At 37.3% G+C, this 13,894-nt stretch overlaps 1 protein-coding gene across 3 annotated transcripts in view; it reads left to right on the plus strand.

Annotated features, from left to right (window-relative positions):
* LOC137047472 (zinc finger protein 814-like) overlaps positions 1–13,894 on the plus strand; it is a 108,806-nt gene that overhangs the window by 81,547 nt on the left and 13,365 nt on the right. For 2 of the 3 annotated variants that reach the window (XM_067425160.1, XM_067425149.1), the window contains one exon: positions 10,347–10,499. In XM_067425160.1, coding sequence (XP_067281261.1) covers positions 10,415–10,499 — 85 coding nt within the window. In that variant the 5' untranslated portion in view covers positions 10,347–10,414. Of the gene's footprint in view, positions 1–3,822; positions 3,876–10,346; positions 10,500–13,894 lie in introns of those variants that run through there. The other variant, XM_067425171.1, reaches the window with a different exon arrangement.

The following is a 13,894-nucleotide window of genomic DNA, read 5'->3' on the forward strand; positions in this document are numbered from 1 at the left end:
ACGCATTTAAATGAACTATATTAAAAAATAATAAAATATAATAAAAAATATCCTTAAATGTAATAAGAAACAACACTGGGTGTTCAATTTAACACTATTGTGAAGTTGAAATAATAACACTATCCAAAGTGTTAATTTAACTTTGAACTTGTTGAGTTATTTAAACTCTGGGAAAATGTTAAATTTAACACTGGGAGTTGAAATAGACCTTTTTCCTGTGGAATCTGATTTCTGATGTAAAGTAATGATGCTGAAAATTCACCTTCGATCACAGGAATAAATTACATTTTAAAATAGAAAACTTATTTTTATTTTAAATAATTCTCAATGTTTCTTTTTATAACTGTATTTTTGATCAAATAAATGCAGCCTTGGTGAGCAGTAGAGAACTTTTGACAGTTATCACACACGCATACATAAAATCGTTTAAAAGTATCCGGGGACGCTAGATTGCGTTCGTAACTTAAGATATTGAATATTCATATTGAATATTCATGCGGCTATCATCACTTACATTACCATGCAGCAATTTTTTTATAGTAAAAATTAATAATCATTAATATTTGGCAGTTAAATTCGTCAGTTACATGTAATTAAAGAACTCTGGATCGTCTTCACGTTAGCATGCAGTTTTTGATAACATAAGAGTTAACGTTAGCTAATACTATCAATACCGATCTATATGGAGCATTAAACCTAAGTAAACAAGTACACGACACAATCAAGAAATTAATTAATACCTTTGAGAATATTGTGTGGCTTACCTTGGTGAAGTTATTGAAGTAGTAGAATACCGAGTATCAACTGTGGCTGCCTCTTCAAAAATCCAGAAAGAAAATCTGCGCGTTCGTTTTCACGGATCCGGCACGGGTCTGCTTTGCGACTGCTGTTCCCGCCCATGAAAAAACAGCCGGCCGGGTCCGTATTAGAGCTGTGAAACGGAGGTGACTGTAACAAGGTTTTGCCGGTTTGGAAACGGATCCAGCACGGGTCTGCTTTGCGACTGTTGTTCCCGCCCACGAAAACCCAGGCCGGGCCTGGTCCGTATTAGAGCTGTGAAACGGAGGTGACTGTAACGCGGTTTTGCAGGTTTGGAAACAGATCCGGCTCGGAGTCAGCTGCTGTCCTGGGAATGACGCCGCTTAGTAGGAGACCACGTTAATTGGTCAAAGTTGCAGAAAACATGCGGTGATTGGTCGAAAATGCGAGTCGCACTGAATTCACGGGGATTTGTTGAAGTTGTGTTAATAGTTGCGATCGTGACGTTGCGAAATCCTGGAGGGACTGACAAGCTCAGCACCCGCATACTTTGACTAACTCCTACGAATCTATACCCCCACCAGAAGGCTTCGCTGAGCTGTCTTGTTTTCGGCTAAGATTACAGTTACAGTAAAATTTTAAATCACCATCATCGCTACCGACCCTTTGTCGATATGTATTACAGTTTTTGTAATGACAAAACCGTTCAAATTCAAAACCGTTTTACAAAACGGACTCGGCCAAGTCCAATAATAAACTTGTAGCCAATCAGCAGGTAAGGCGCTTGTCTACAAATGATGCTGAGAAGAAAGGGCTCAGGTCACGTCATTATTATTCAAAACACACGACACACATGACGGACATTAGCTGAGAACTAATATATTCTGGCTTTTGCTTGAATATGCTCGCGTGTCATGTTCTCTTGTTCATTTTTGATCGTATTGTGGCTCACTTCAGCGATGATAAAGACCCGTTCATTTCCACACCGTATGGAGCATCTACATCTCCTCACTGTCTGGTTCAAGAGTCAGCTCACAAAATGTGTCCGACAAGTAAGATACTATACTCCTATATTCATTATAGATAGAACTCTAATGTGGTCATAATTGTAATATGTCATTAGTTGGACTGTCATGCTCATGTACTTCGAGTTGTTCATGAGAACAGTTTGTGTTTTTAGTAATGGAAGGGGTGACTTTTTAATTGAATATTCGATATTAGTAACGCACAGATTTTGCCATAGTCGTATGCCATAGCCTTTTGTGATTGTTTGTTTTGGTGATTTGAAATATCAACAACAGATACCAGAAAGCACTTACCCCACCTTTAAGTTGCACAGAAGAAAGCCCAATCGGAAGGCAGCGCTGCATTTGAACCGATTTGAACACAGAAATGACGGGAAGCTTCACAACATTGTTTCAGTCGCGTCTCAAAGTGGATTTCCGCGGTCAGTGCTGTCAGGACTTCACCAAATCATACCAAAGAAGTGTGTTTTTGACGGAGCGGTCCCAGCGATAAAGGTTTGGTCCTGCTTTGGAAGCAGCCGGTGAGTAAAACTGCTTCAAATGTCTCTGCTATTGGCTACCGTCGCATGAGTAAACATCAGTAAACGACACGATCGTGTGCTTCGTCATTCAAATGCGCTAACGTTACTCCATTGTTGTTCTGTATAACGTTACACTAGTCTGACGTGCAAAACCGTTTTGCTTGCTACTGCTAAGGTTGAGTCACATACAATAGTCCATAAACCGAATCATGTCCTCATAAACTGCGAGTAAACACACACAAATGTTGACAGGCCACTAAATACAGTCCATACCACAGAGACTGACGTCCTGCTGTTGCTGTTTCTCCTGTTCCATTTATTTCAGCCTCCAAATCTGATTCTGGATCATATATCTATTAGCTGAGATAGATGGGTTTCTCCACGCTTGAGGACGTCACCGCTTTGCGCTCGTCATTCTTTAGCTCCGCCCACTCGATACGCCTCCAGGCGCTCGGTTTTTTCCAGAAAGACTCGGTACAGCCTATATTTCTTTAATAAATATAATACAACTAAAGACTTTTCGGAGATATGAAGGATGCAATACTACTCTATAGGTACTCAAGATTGACATGAGATTGACTGAAACTGAGTGTTTCACCAGAAGATTATTATTTTGTTGCACAGACCTGGGGAAGGGCTGATAAAGTCATATGCTCAGATTTGCTTGACCAATCGGTGGAAAGGGGCTTCTCATGACCGCCCACATGTGGAAAATGAATTTTGAAGTAATTTACAGGTCCTTCTCAAAAATCAGCATATTGTGATAAAGATAATTATTTTCCATAATGTAATGATAAAAATTAAACTTTCATATATTTTAGATTCATTGCACACCAACTGAAATATTTCAGATCTTTTATTGTTTTAATACTGATGATTTTGGCATACAGCTCATGAAAACCCAAAATTCATGTCTCAAAAAAATAGCATATAAATGCTTTTTCTGATATTAAAATATGGACATATAAAGTCTTCATAATTTTTCAACAGTTACTGATTTTATTTGAGTCACTTTTCCCATTTTAAAGCCATAAACTAATAAATATGATAAAGTAGACATAAGCTTTTGTTTGAGGGTTAAATCTAAACTTCTCAGTATCTAACATGATCTTTTAACAGGATCATTTATTTAAGTTTGTTACACTATTTGACTTTTTATTCCCTTAAATTTGAACAAAATGTTTAAGGAACCACAGAAACCCTGTTATTTGCTTGTGAAATGATGGTATTTCCTCATTAATTTAATTTATAATGTGTTTTCTATATTGCATAGAAACTGTAAAAAATTAAGTTGGGTACTGTCCCTTGATTTAGAGTAATTTAACATATTTTTTTAACTCAATGTGATCTGTATTATTAACTTACCATTGTGTAATTAAATGTATTTTAATATTAAATTAAATTATGATGTTTGTCATTTTGTCTCATTTTTATTAATATCTATTTTCGATGTAAATGTCTGTGCACTGTGATTAGACTCCGCAGTGAACGGGACTTTTATTTTGGTCTTGATGTGTGACGTCATAAGGCCACGCCGCTCCTGCATCTGTTGTGATTCTGCTGGAGAAAGGTTTGTGTTTTAAGCGTTTAACGTGTTTATAGCGATGCAGAATGAATTATATATTATTAAATGCAACGCTGTATTGCTTTATCTAACATTTATCAGCGTTGTGTGAGTAAAGTAACATAATGAAACTCATGAGTAATAGAAGAAGGGTCTCATTTCTCTCTTTATTGAGAATCAGTTCAAACATGAGTTCTCTTTGTCCCAATTCGCCTGTTTTATACTACGACCTAAAAGTACGTAACGTTACTCTGTTTGTGAAGAAAAAGTACATACTTTTGAGTGTGTAGCATTTTTTAAATTTAATATAAGCAGATTTACATACAAAATAGGCATTAAACACATTATCAATTAAAACATTTCAAAGGGCAGGCATTAATGCAAATTACAAGTAACAGTGATACATTCTCAAATCAAACGTAATAATAATAAATAATAATAACTGAAGGAATAACATTTATAGAAAAACTATTTCTTGCAAGGGAACAAATGAGCTATATTGTCCATAGCTCATTTAAGAAGTCAGCTACTGTGATTTGCCTTTTCATTTGAAAGTGTATAAAGTGAAGTAGCAAAAGCTTTAAGAGATGGTGGGCTTTTCAAAAATCTGCACTTATGAATGAAGTATTTAGTAAGTTCAAAGAGGTTATTAACCAAAAAGTATTGTGAACAATCTTTTTTTAAGTACACTCAACTTAATTTGTTTGTATTTAATGGGATTTCTACATGTGATAATACCTGACATTTTACTGTGTAATTGAGACCAAAAAACTTTGAATAATTACACACACACACAAAAAACATATATATATATATATATATATATAGAGAGAGAGAGAGAGAGAGAGAGAGAGAGAGAGAGAGAGAGAGAGAGAGAGAGACTTTAATAACAGCGAGTTTGTTACAGAAAACCTTGTATAAAGGAGATTTAGATAACAGACATTTATGAATAAAAAAATTGCAGTTGAAGATAATGAAATTTACAAAATTGTCAGTATTTTTATCTTCATGTTCAGAATAACACAATTCCTTTCACATTCAATGCTATTATGAATCAAATTTTGGCAGAGAATGTGTAAAAATAGTCTTACCAAAAAGTCTGTACACTTTGACAATCAAAAAACAAATGGCTTAGAGACTCTTCAGTACTATTGCAAAAAGAACATTCTTTCCCAATATCCATAAACTTGGAGAGTAAGATATTAGTTTGATATATTGTATGTAAGATCTTTAAGTTAATTTCTCTTACCTTATTTGAAATACAAAATTTGTAAGGTAACATCCATGCCTTTTTCCAATTAGCTTTCTGTAGAAAGGAATTCCAATTAAATTTCCCTCTTGGAATAACTTTCTTTTTTCATGAAAGTCTAATTTTTGTCTAATATCCTAATATATGTCTAATATGTTAGTGCAAAAACATATAAATAAAAGAGTAATAAGGATAAATGTTGCGTGTTGAATCAAACAGATTATGTAAATAATTTAAGCCATAATCCAACCATTTCTCCTTAAAAAAAAACTCTTGCCTCTAATTGTAATATAGTCGTTATTCCAAGTTTTCATTCCTTGGGGAAGAAAAAAAAGTACAAAGCACAGTTTCCAAGCCAAGAGTGCTTGCCAATGAAATTTAGATAATTTTATGGGTAATTTAGTAAGAAAATCAAGACCTTCCACTTTCTTAAAGACATTATGAGGAATAAAAAAAATTAAATCAGGATTACCAATACATTTTTTATCCAATTAATCTTGAAAGTATTATTTATATCCACATAATCCAATATTTCAAATCCTCCTTCAGATTTTTTTTCCAGCTAATACAGATTTTTTTTAAAGTTGGTGGTGTTTATTTTCCCAACAAAAATGTATCAGTAACATATTAATTTCTTTGCAAGTGGAATCCTGAAGAAACAAAGAAAGGCCAGAGAAATTAAATCTTGATAAACCTTCTGCCTTTGATAAAATAACTCTTCCTAAAATAGACCGATCTCTCCGTAACCAGTTATCAAAGATCAATTTTGTTTTCCTAATTTTGTTGTTAATATTAACCTGTGTTTAACTGACATGTTTATTGATGTACTATAAATTCCTCTAAGTACTTTATACAGTCCTTTACTGGAATATTTGACAATGATGGTTCAGCCAAATCATGCACAAGAAGAATTTCACATTTAGTGAGGTTTAAATGGAGCCCTGAGGCATCAGAAAAAGTTTGACTCTTATCTTTCAAAAATAAAGTTGTATCATCAATCAAAAACAAGGGGCGCAAGGGGGACAACCCTGCCTCACTCCTCTATTGACAAAACCTTCTAGAAGTATTAGCCTGTAATATAATTGAACTGTTAATTCCTTCATAAAACATTATAATAGTTTGAATTAATTTACTACTAAATCCAAATGAATTTAAACCCTGTAACAAAAAAATGTGCTCAATAGTGTCATGCCTCCTACAAGTCGAGAAACAAAATGAAAGCCTCTGGATTAACAAAATGATTATAATCAGCCGTTAGAGTGTGCATCGATCTGTACTTCATTTACATTTTACATTTAATCATTTAGTAGACGCTTTTATCCAAAGCGACTTACAAAAAAGGGGAGAGCAGGTCTTAAGGTCTTAAGATGCTATTTAAAAATGGCTACAGACTTAGCCTACAGAATTGAGATCGGTAGGTCATTCCACCAGGTCCAATAAAAGGTCCTTGAGAGAGATTTCATGCCTGTTTGGGATGGAACCACGAGGCGTCGTTCATTTGCAGAACATAAGCTTCTGGAGGGTGTGTAAGTCTGAACAAGCGAGTTTAGGTATATTGGTGCCGAACCAGTGGTTGCTTTGTAGGCGAGCACCAGTGCCTTAAATTAAAGCAGCCAGTGCAGTCTAATGAAGAGAGGTGTGACGTGTGATCTCTTCGGCTCGAAAGACCACTCTCGCCGCTGCATTCTGGATCAGTTACGAGGGTTTGATAGTGCATGCTGAAAGCCCAGCCAGAAGAGCATTACAATAGTCCAGTCTGGAGAGAACAAGAGCTTGAACCAGGAGTTGCGCAGCCTGTTCTGATAGGAAGGGTCTAATCTTTCTAATGTTGTATAAGGCAAATCTGCAGGACCGGGCTGTTGCAGTAATGTGGTCAGTGAAGTTTAACTGGTCATCAATCACAACTCGAGGGTTCCTGGCTGTCCTGGATGGAGTTATGGTTGATGAACCAAGCTGAATGGAGAAATTTTTATGAAGTGCTGGGTTGGTTGAGACAAGTAATTTTGTCTTTGCAAGATTGGGTTGAAGGTGATGCTCCTTCATCCAGTCAGAAATGTCTGTCAGACAGGCCGGGATACGAACACTGACTGTAGGATCATCTGGTTGAAATGAGAAGTAGAGTTGAGTGTCATCAGCATAGCAGTGATAGGAGAAGCCGTGTTTCAGAATGACAGAGCCTAATGTTGACATGTAGATGGAGAAGAGAAGTGGTCCAGGCACTGAGCCCTGGGGAACCCCAGTAGCTAGATGATGTAACTTAGACACTTCACCTCTCCACGACACCCTGTAGGACCTACCAGAGAGGTAAGACCTGAACCACTGGAGAGCAGTTCCTGAGATGCCCATCTTCTTAAGAGTTGACAGGAGGATCTGGTGGTTAACTGTGTCAAAAGCAGCAGACAGATCCAGCAGAATGAGCACTGAGGATCTGGAAGCTGTTTTTGCCAGTCTCAGTGCCTCAGTAACCGAGAATAGGGCAGTCTCAGTCGAGTGGCCGCTTTTGAAGCCGGATTGGTTGTTGTCCAGGAGGTTGTTCTGTTCAAGAAACATAGAAAGTTGATTGAACACAACTCGCTCAAGTGTCTTTGCATTGAAAGGCAGAAGGGATTCCAAAAATGCTGGATTCAGAGAGGGTTTCTTAAGCAGTGGGGTTACCCAAGCCTGCTTAAATGCTGTGGGAAAGGTTCCCGTGTGAAGAGAAGTGTTGACAATGTGAGTGAGTGCAGGAGTGATTGAAGAAGAAATAGCCTGAAGGAGGTGAGTGGGTATAGGATCACGCAGACAGATAGTAGTGTGATTGGAAAGGATGAGTTTAGAAATCTCTGCCTCGGAGATCAGAGAGAAGGATGGAAGCATGTTCGTGTTAGTTGTTGAGATGTGCTTGTCAGTTTGTGGTGAGGAGGACTGGTTGCTGATAAAGGAGGTTTTGTTTGTGAAGAATGATGCAAAGTCATCAGCTGTAAGAGTTGATGAAGGAGGGGGAGGAGGAGGACAAAGGAGAGAGGAGAATGTTTTAAAGAGTTTACGAGAGTCAGGGCAATTGTTGATTTTGTTGTGGTAGTATGTTGTTTTAGCAGTGGAGACATTTATAGAGAAAGAAGAGAGAAGAGACTGATACAAGGTAAGGTCAGTATAGTTTTTAGATGTCCGCCATTTCCTCTCTGCCGCCCTGAGTCCAGAGCGATGTTCACGGAGAACATCAGACAGCCAGGGGGCAGATGGGGTGGGGCGGGCTGGTCTGGATGAAAGGGGGCAAAAACTGTCTAAGGAGGATGTTAGAGTGGAGCAAAGAGTGTCAGTAGCACTGTTAGTGTCCAGTGCCGAGAACTGAGCAGGTGGAGGGAGTGAAGATGAAACCATAGTGGATAGGCGAGAGGGAGAGAGTGAGCGTAGATTACGCCGAAAGGTAATCTGTGTAGGAGTACGTGTTGTATCAGGAGTTAGTATGAGGTTAAGAGTGATGAGAAAGTGGTCTGAGGTGTGTAATGGAGTAACTAAAGTGTTGTCCGTGGAGCAGTAGCGTGTGTAGACGAGGTCTAATTGGTTACCTGATTTGTGAGTAGCCGTAGTTGATACTAACTTAAGTTGTAAGTCAGTAGAGTAGAATCAGAGGAGTGCCATCCTCAGGGAAGCTAGAAAGTAACACATCCAACTCCTCCACAAAGTTACCCAGGTGACCTGGAGGACGATAGACCACTACCACATGGATTTTAACAGGGTGAGCGATAGTGATTGAGTGTGATTCAAATGAACTGGCCGATAGAGATGGTAAGGGAACAAATTTCCAATCATTTGAGATAAGCAAACCAGTACCCGCACACCCCTCCCAATAGGCCGAGGAGTGTGTGAAAAAGTTAAATTGGTTGAGAGGGCTGCAAGAGTGGCAGTGTCCTCTGGTTTGATCCAGTTCTCAGTTAGGGCCATGAGGCTGAGCTGAGAATGAGTCCCAATAGATGAAATAAAGTCTGCTTTGTTTACAGCCGACTGGCAATTCCAGAGACCAATTAGAATAGAGTAAAGTAGCAGAGGATTTAGGTAGACTGCGCAAATTATTAGGATTGTGGCAGAAAGAAATAAGAAAACTGAACACAAATAATGAAAAGGAAAACGATACTCAGTGTCTTGCTCAGGAGGAGTTGCACAGGGAAGAGTTGAAGTCTTTACACTCGTCGTTCTTCACACGAGGAGAGCTACACACGAGGGCTGCCGCAAACTATCACTCTATTTATACTGAGTATCGTTATTGAAAGCAGCTGGGAACGCCCCCAACAAATGTGTTCACACACATGGCAATGACAAACAAAGGCTAACTCCTCCACACACACCGCGAGAATACACCAGAACTACTAATACACGCCAATGCACTGTAATGTATTTTAGTGTTTTTATTTTATTTTTGAACAATCATACAGTACATTTTGCAATACAGGAAATAAAACTTATTCTCTCTCTCTCTCTCCCCCCAACCCTTTGCACTCAGGACTTGGACGGATCACAGTACAAATATACACACACATACAGAAGAAGGGAGAAAAAAAATACACAGACAAACTTATCTAACAACAAATGAAAAACAATCAAATGAGAAAAGTTACAAACACTTACAGAGTAGTTGTCTTCCAGTCAATCGATGCTTCTCCTCTAGCCTAATGCTACAAACAAACAATCTATATACCGTGCTGGCCACGCCCCCAACAAATGCGTTTACACCGGTGGCAATGACAAACAAAGGCTAACTCCTCCACACACACCGCGAGAATACACCAGAACTACTAATACACGCCAATGCACTTTCGAATACTGACCAGAAATAGTAAACCATCCGGGTATCTTTGGAATTCTCTTTTCAACATTCTACGATTTGGCACATACTAATTCTATTCTCGAATACTATTTAGTACGGATAGTATGCGAATTGGGACGCAGGGTCAGTCTCTGGGAAGTGATGAGAGAACCGGAGCTTTCGACTCTCCGTGTCAATTGAATCAATTGATTTGCAACAAATGATTGAGTTATTCCACGCGCTCTATTTCTATCGCTATCTCGATTTCTACAAATCTTTAAATAGCTAATATATTATGGGTCTGTTTAATTTTTTATTAACATTCTTTAATTAATTTGTTGTGTTAGTTTTGAGTGTTTTGTTTCATCAGGGATTTTAGTCCATTAACTGAACTAGAGCTGATTGAGACTCTCAGAGATTTTGTGTGTATTTTCCTCTTAAACAGGACAGAGTGTTCAAACACAGAAAAACTCCTGGAGAAGTGGCTGAGATCCACGTGACACTATTATAAAGATGGCGTTTATTAAAGAGGAGAGCAAAGAGCTGAAGATTGAAGAAACATTCAGAGTGAAAGATGAAGAAACTGAGGAACAAACAGGTTGGTTTCATTCTCAAAGCTGAACTCAGTCTTGGGATCCTTATTCAAATCTCCAGCTCTACAGAATTGAATGTCTTATGAATGTCATAATTAAAGCGCTAATATTTGACATGGAGCGAGTCGCCTCATGTGGACAGACATGAGATCACATGACCAGACAAACACTAATGCTGCTTCAAGTGAATCTGTGAAGATCTGGCTTACTTTTGTTATTACAACACTTTAAATTAGTATAAATAATAGAGTAATAGCCTTTTATAATTACTTGTGTGACATTAAACTTAAAATCTACTTCTGATTTGAAAACCATTAATTTATGTCACTTAATTATACTAGATAACATTATCTAACAAAATCTGTATTTGGCCTAAAGCAAAGCATGAAATGTGACTGATCAGCTTTACATTTGTTGTCTATGAGGGATTTTTTTCCTCATCCTCAGAAGCGCTGTCTGTTTAGCTGACATGTTGTACTCTACAGGTGCTGGTCATATAATTAATATCATCAAAAAGTTGATTTATTTCACTAATTCCATTATAAAAGTGAAACTTGTATATTATATTCATTCATTACACACAGACTGATATATTTCAAATGTTTATTTCTTTTAATTTTGATGATTATAACTGACAACTAAGGAAAATCCCAAATTCAGTGTCAAGGAAAATGAGAATATTACTTAAAAACAAAACAAAGAAAAGATTTTTAGAAATCTTGGCCAACTAAAAAGTATGAACATGAATAGTATGAGCATGTACAGCACTCAATACTTAGTTGTGGCTCCTTTAGCCTGAACTACTGCAGCAATGCGGCATGGCATGGAGTCGATCAGTCTGTGGCACTGCTCAGGTGTTACGAGAGCCCAGGTTGCTCTGATAGTGGCCATCAGCTCTTCTGCATTGTTGGGTCTGGCATATCGCATCTTCCTCTTTACAATACCAGGTCAGATGAGTTTGCTGGCCAATACCATGCCATGGTCCTTAACCTTTTAGGCGCCAGAGGTTTTTTCCTAAAACTTTCGATTTTGACATCTTAATTTCAAAAGCCTATATCTTAAAAGTGATAAAAGATAGAGATTTACTGTAAATTAGAGAAATATTAAGGATGACCCAAAGTTTATGTTGGGATTACATTTCCCATCTAGTTTGCATATTATGATGAATTTTCATGAAAAGTTTAAATGATAAAATGGAGCACTTCTTTCCCCCAATGTCCTGAGTGTCCCTCACCTTCTGTATGCTATTGCACAATGCTGAATGTTCAGGTAAATAGTAAACAAACTGTGTAAATCATTACTAATAGTAGAAACAATCCAAATGCATGTAGTATTCATATATATATATATATATATATATATATATATATATATATATATATATATATATATATATATATATATATATATATTTATCAATGCCCATTTTTTCTGTGACTAAAACGATATGTTGACAAGCTAAACTAATATCTGATGATAAAAACTATGATGAAAAGTTTCTTTGTTAACGAGATGGGACTAGAATGATATTTGAGGAATATCGGACATTAAAAATACATTATCACTTCCTGTGCTGTATTTCAAAAATGTGCGCCTGTCTCTCAGGCTGCCGCAGCGGTAGCTGACGTCACAGGTAGGGATGGGCAACAGTGGTCGAGTACTCGATTACTCAAACGTGACAGCGACGATCGGTCATGAAAACGATGATCGCCCTGACTTTAAAAAATATATTTGTATATTTCTCTGATTGGTTATTGCGGCATTTTGGACAGTAACTGAGGTCTGATTGGTTAGCGTTAGACAGCACGCCTTCCAGTCCACGAAATAAAGTGAAGCTAAAGCGCGCAGTGATTCCTGAAGCACTGAGAATGATCATGAAATACAGTGCAAGATGTGCGGCAGCCAATCTGTCACATACACAGCATTATAATGAGAACATGATTGTCATATAATGTTGTATTCTCCGTGCTTTAGCTCCCCGTGGATCAGCGCACGCTGTTAATAAAGGAAATCCACAACCAGAGTCAGAGCGCGGTCAAGTTAATCTGCGCATTCGCGTCCTTTTCCACAGATGCAAGTTGTAAGATTATTTGTTTTATACTTGATTATATGTTGTCTATATCAGATTAATCTTATATAGGACGGCGTTTGGTTGAGTTTAATAACCAGCTAGCAAAGCGCTGCCGTTATTTCGGCTGGTGTTCATTCTCTTCAGCTTCAGCTCAAATGCGAACAGCCCGACATTATCGACTCTGGGTTATTTGAGACGGTCATATTATTTTTAGATAGGCTATTTCTTTTTCGTTTCAATCTTTTTTTAATGGTATTTAACAAGACATAGTTATACATTCAATGAAAAATAAGAGATCACAAATATTCTCATTATAAACCCCTTTTAGAACCCTCCCACCCCGAATTATACATGCAATATAAAAGCAAAAAAAAATTATATATACATACATACATATACATACACACACATATACATGAATTAAAATATATATATATAATAATAATAATAAAAAACAAATAACTAGACATAAATAACTATATGAAAATAAACATTCCTCTCTCTGGCTATTTCTTTTTCAAAATCATTGATGATGATAATAATGCAGCAGTGTTATCATTTTTTTACAGTCGATCTGTTTTAATGTTTCTCATGGATTCAAAAACGCGCAGTGATGCTGTTCTCACTTTGATCATGAAAAATAAAATGAATGAACGCCAATCTGTCATGTGGGCTACATAGAATTATAATAAGAACACGATTAAAGTGTTGTAAATTATTTGTGTTTTCGTTGCCCGTGTATAAGCGTAGAAGAGCGCATTCAAAATGAGTTTCGTTTTCAAGCCTGTTGGCCAAGTTCACGTGCGCATTTGCGCAGTTTATTAATTCTCTAGGAAAGTTCTGAGGGGTGGTGTATTCACAGTTGCAGCTCAAATACAATGCCCAATATCATTGACTGGGTTATTTGAGACAGTTAGGCCTATTTAGTTTATTTTTCTTTAAGACATTTATGCATCATAATGTAACAGTTATTTTTTTTTATAGTCATATGTTCATATTTGCATAGACATCTCATGTTTTTGTCGCATACATTTTCATAACTTAAAATAGTTTCATATCTCCATGACGGAGACGCCCCGCACAAGCCCCGCCCACGGTTAATCGATTACTCTTTTTTGAGACCTATCGATGATCGAAATGAAAAATTTACAAAAATGCCCCTCCCTAGTCACAGGTCCAGGCCTTACGGGCTACCAAAACTCATGAGAACGCATCTGGTGGTAGACCAGTGTCTGTGAATAGTAGGGATGTCAACGATTAATCAATGATCGATAAGACATTTAATCAATAAGACTTATCGATCATCGATTAAGAAGGGTCATGCGCGTG

The sequence above is a fragment of the Pseudorasbora parva genome, chromosome 2, assembly GCF_024679245.1.
Source record: "Pseudorasbora parva isolate DD20220531a chromosome 2, ASM2467924v1, whole genome shotgun sequence".
Classification (NCBI taxonomy): domain Eukaryota; kingdom Metazoa; phylum Chordata; class Actinopteri; order Cypriniformes; family Gobionidae; genus Pseudorasbora; species Pseudorasbora parva.